A 2047-nucleotide genomic window follows, 5' to 3' on the forward strand; every position below is an offset into this window, starting at 1 on the left:
CGCGGCGGCCATCCGGGCCGAGAAGAGCCGCAGCGGCTCCTCCCGCCAGTCCATCCAGAAGTACGTGAAGAGCCATTACAAGGTGGGCCAGCACGCTGACGCCCAGATCAAGCTCTCCATTCGGCGCCTGCTCGCCGCCGGCATCCTCAAGCAGACCAAAGGGATCGGCGCCTCCGGCTCTTTCCGCCTGGCCAAGACGGACAAGGCGAAGAAGTCCCCGGCCAGGAAGAGGAAGAAGGCGGCCAGGAAATCCACGTCGCCCCGGAAAGCGGCTAGGCCCAGGAAAGCCAAGTCGCCGGCAAAGAAGCCCAAATCTGCCGCCAGCAAAGCTAGGAAGAAGTCAAGGGCCAGCCCAAAGAAAGCCAAGACGACAAAGACTTTTAAGGTCAAGTCGCTGAAGGCGTCCAAGCCCAAGAAGGCAAAGCGGTCAAAACCCAAAGCCAACTCCAGTGCCCGGAAATCACCCAAGAAGAAGTGAGAAGTCTAGAGGCGTTTCGGTACTCTCCCCGTTGGTTTCTGTAAATAGCTTTTGCATTTATTTTTACCCCTTTCTATTGCATTTTATAAAGAATTGATCTATTCCTGTCTGGAAATAGCTAAAACAAGGCAGTTAATGAAAGAAAAAAGGAACACCTTTGGTATGGAGAGTTCCCATTTTTAAGAGTTACTGGTCTGGGGTTTTATTTCGATGTCTCAGAAATTTCTTGCGTGTGTCTGTTGCTTTTTTTAACGCTGGGCTGCTTGTTGTGTGTTGGGAGTGATGGTGACTCCATGGGTCTGTTGAGGCCGTACAGGATTTCAATTCCTGATCCTGCCCCAGCTCCCGGGAGGTTGTGTGTTTGCTGGGGCCAGGCAAAGACTCTGCCTGTGTTGGGGGGGAAGCGGGAACATACGGCTGCGAGAGACACAGCCTTCCCTGGAGGAGGAAAAGGGGCTCCCTGCTCCCTCCTCCCCCACCCTGGCTCCCAACCACGCGGCCGAGGCGAAGTCTGCTGGGCTGCTGGGTGTGAGGTCTGGCTGGTGCTGGAGATAAGCGGCCGGCCGGCCGGGCGATGGGACTGCCCGCCTGCCTGCGGAGCTGTCGTGGTGCAGCTGGGTGGTGGCAGGGACGGGACGGAGGAGGTGGGGCGGGGCCAGGGTCTGTCCACGTTTGCTTTCAAGGAGTTGGAGGTGTCCAGCAAGCGGGAAGGGGTTGATCCCTGGGGAGAAAGGACAAACATGGCTATGAGCGGCTTTCCTCCCTGGGGAGGAACGGGCCCGAGCACAGCAGCGGGCAGCTCTGCAGGCAGGCTGGGGTGGGCAGCCAGGGCAGGGTGAGGCAGGACTGCTGGGCACGGCCCTGCTATCACCTCGGCGGCTCCGGCTTTGTGCCCCGGGGGGGCTGGCACGACTGCAGGGCCTGCCTGGCCCTGCCAGAGCCCCTCCCCAGGCAGGGCTGGGCGGCCCCGACAGCCGGGGCTGGCCTGGAGCCTGTGGGCTGGCCCTACTGCTCAACAGGGTCTGAGCCTCTGGCAGGAGGTGCCTAATCCCCCTTGGCTAGAGATGTCTAAACTCCTTGGATGTCAGGATCCCCAACCACCTGGGCCAGGAGCTCCGAAATCCCAGGGGCTCTGGGTGCCCAGTCCCCTTGGGCTTGCTGTGCCTAAATCTCGTGGGCCCAGGGTCTTCACCCTCCCTGATGGTAGCTCCCAGATCCATTGGCCTGATGATCCTAAATCACTTGGGCAGATGGTGCCTGAGCCTTTTAGCCATTGAGGATCCCAAATTGTGTAGCTCAGGATGCTGAAATCCTTGGCCTGGAGGCACCTTTGGGCTCTTGTCCCTTGGACCAAAGGCTCCCAGAGCACCTAGGCTGAAGACCCTAAACCCCTTTCAAGAGCCTGGTGCCTAATCCTCCTGGACATGAGGGGCCTAAACAGGATTCCCCAGTCAGCTACAGTGGAGGATGGAGATGCCTGATCCAGCCGGACTCTTTGCGTCTAAACGCGGTGGGCCTGTGGGTCACAAACCCCTTGGGCCAAAGGCGCTCAAATTCCTTGGGCTCGGG

The 2047-nt window shown here is 59.4% G+C and overlaps 1 protein-coding gene across 1 annotated transcript; it reads left to right on the plus strand.

The window, feature by feature from the left end:
• Position 1: 1 nt before the first annotated feature.
• On the plus strand, positions 2-667 carry LOC103907853 (histone H5; the record flags this gene model as incomplete). The annotated part of the gene is made up of 1 exon (XM_009290093.1): positions 2-667. A coding segment is annotated over one exon (477 nt), but the record flags the coding sequence as incomplete, so codon positions are not given.
• Positions 668-2047: the final 1380 nt, after the last annotated feature.

Source organism: Aptenodytes forsteri, unplaced genomic scaffold (genome assembly GCF_000699145.1).
Source record: "Aptenodytes forsteri isolate BGI_AS27 unplaced genomic scaffold, ASM69914v1 Scaffold284, whole genome shotgun sequence".
Classification (NCBI taxonomy): domain Eukaryota; kingdom Metazoa; phylum Chordata; class Aves; order Sphenisciformes; family Spheniscidae; genus Aptenodytes; species Aptenodytes forsteri.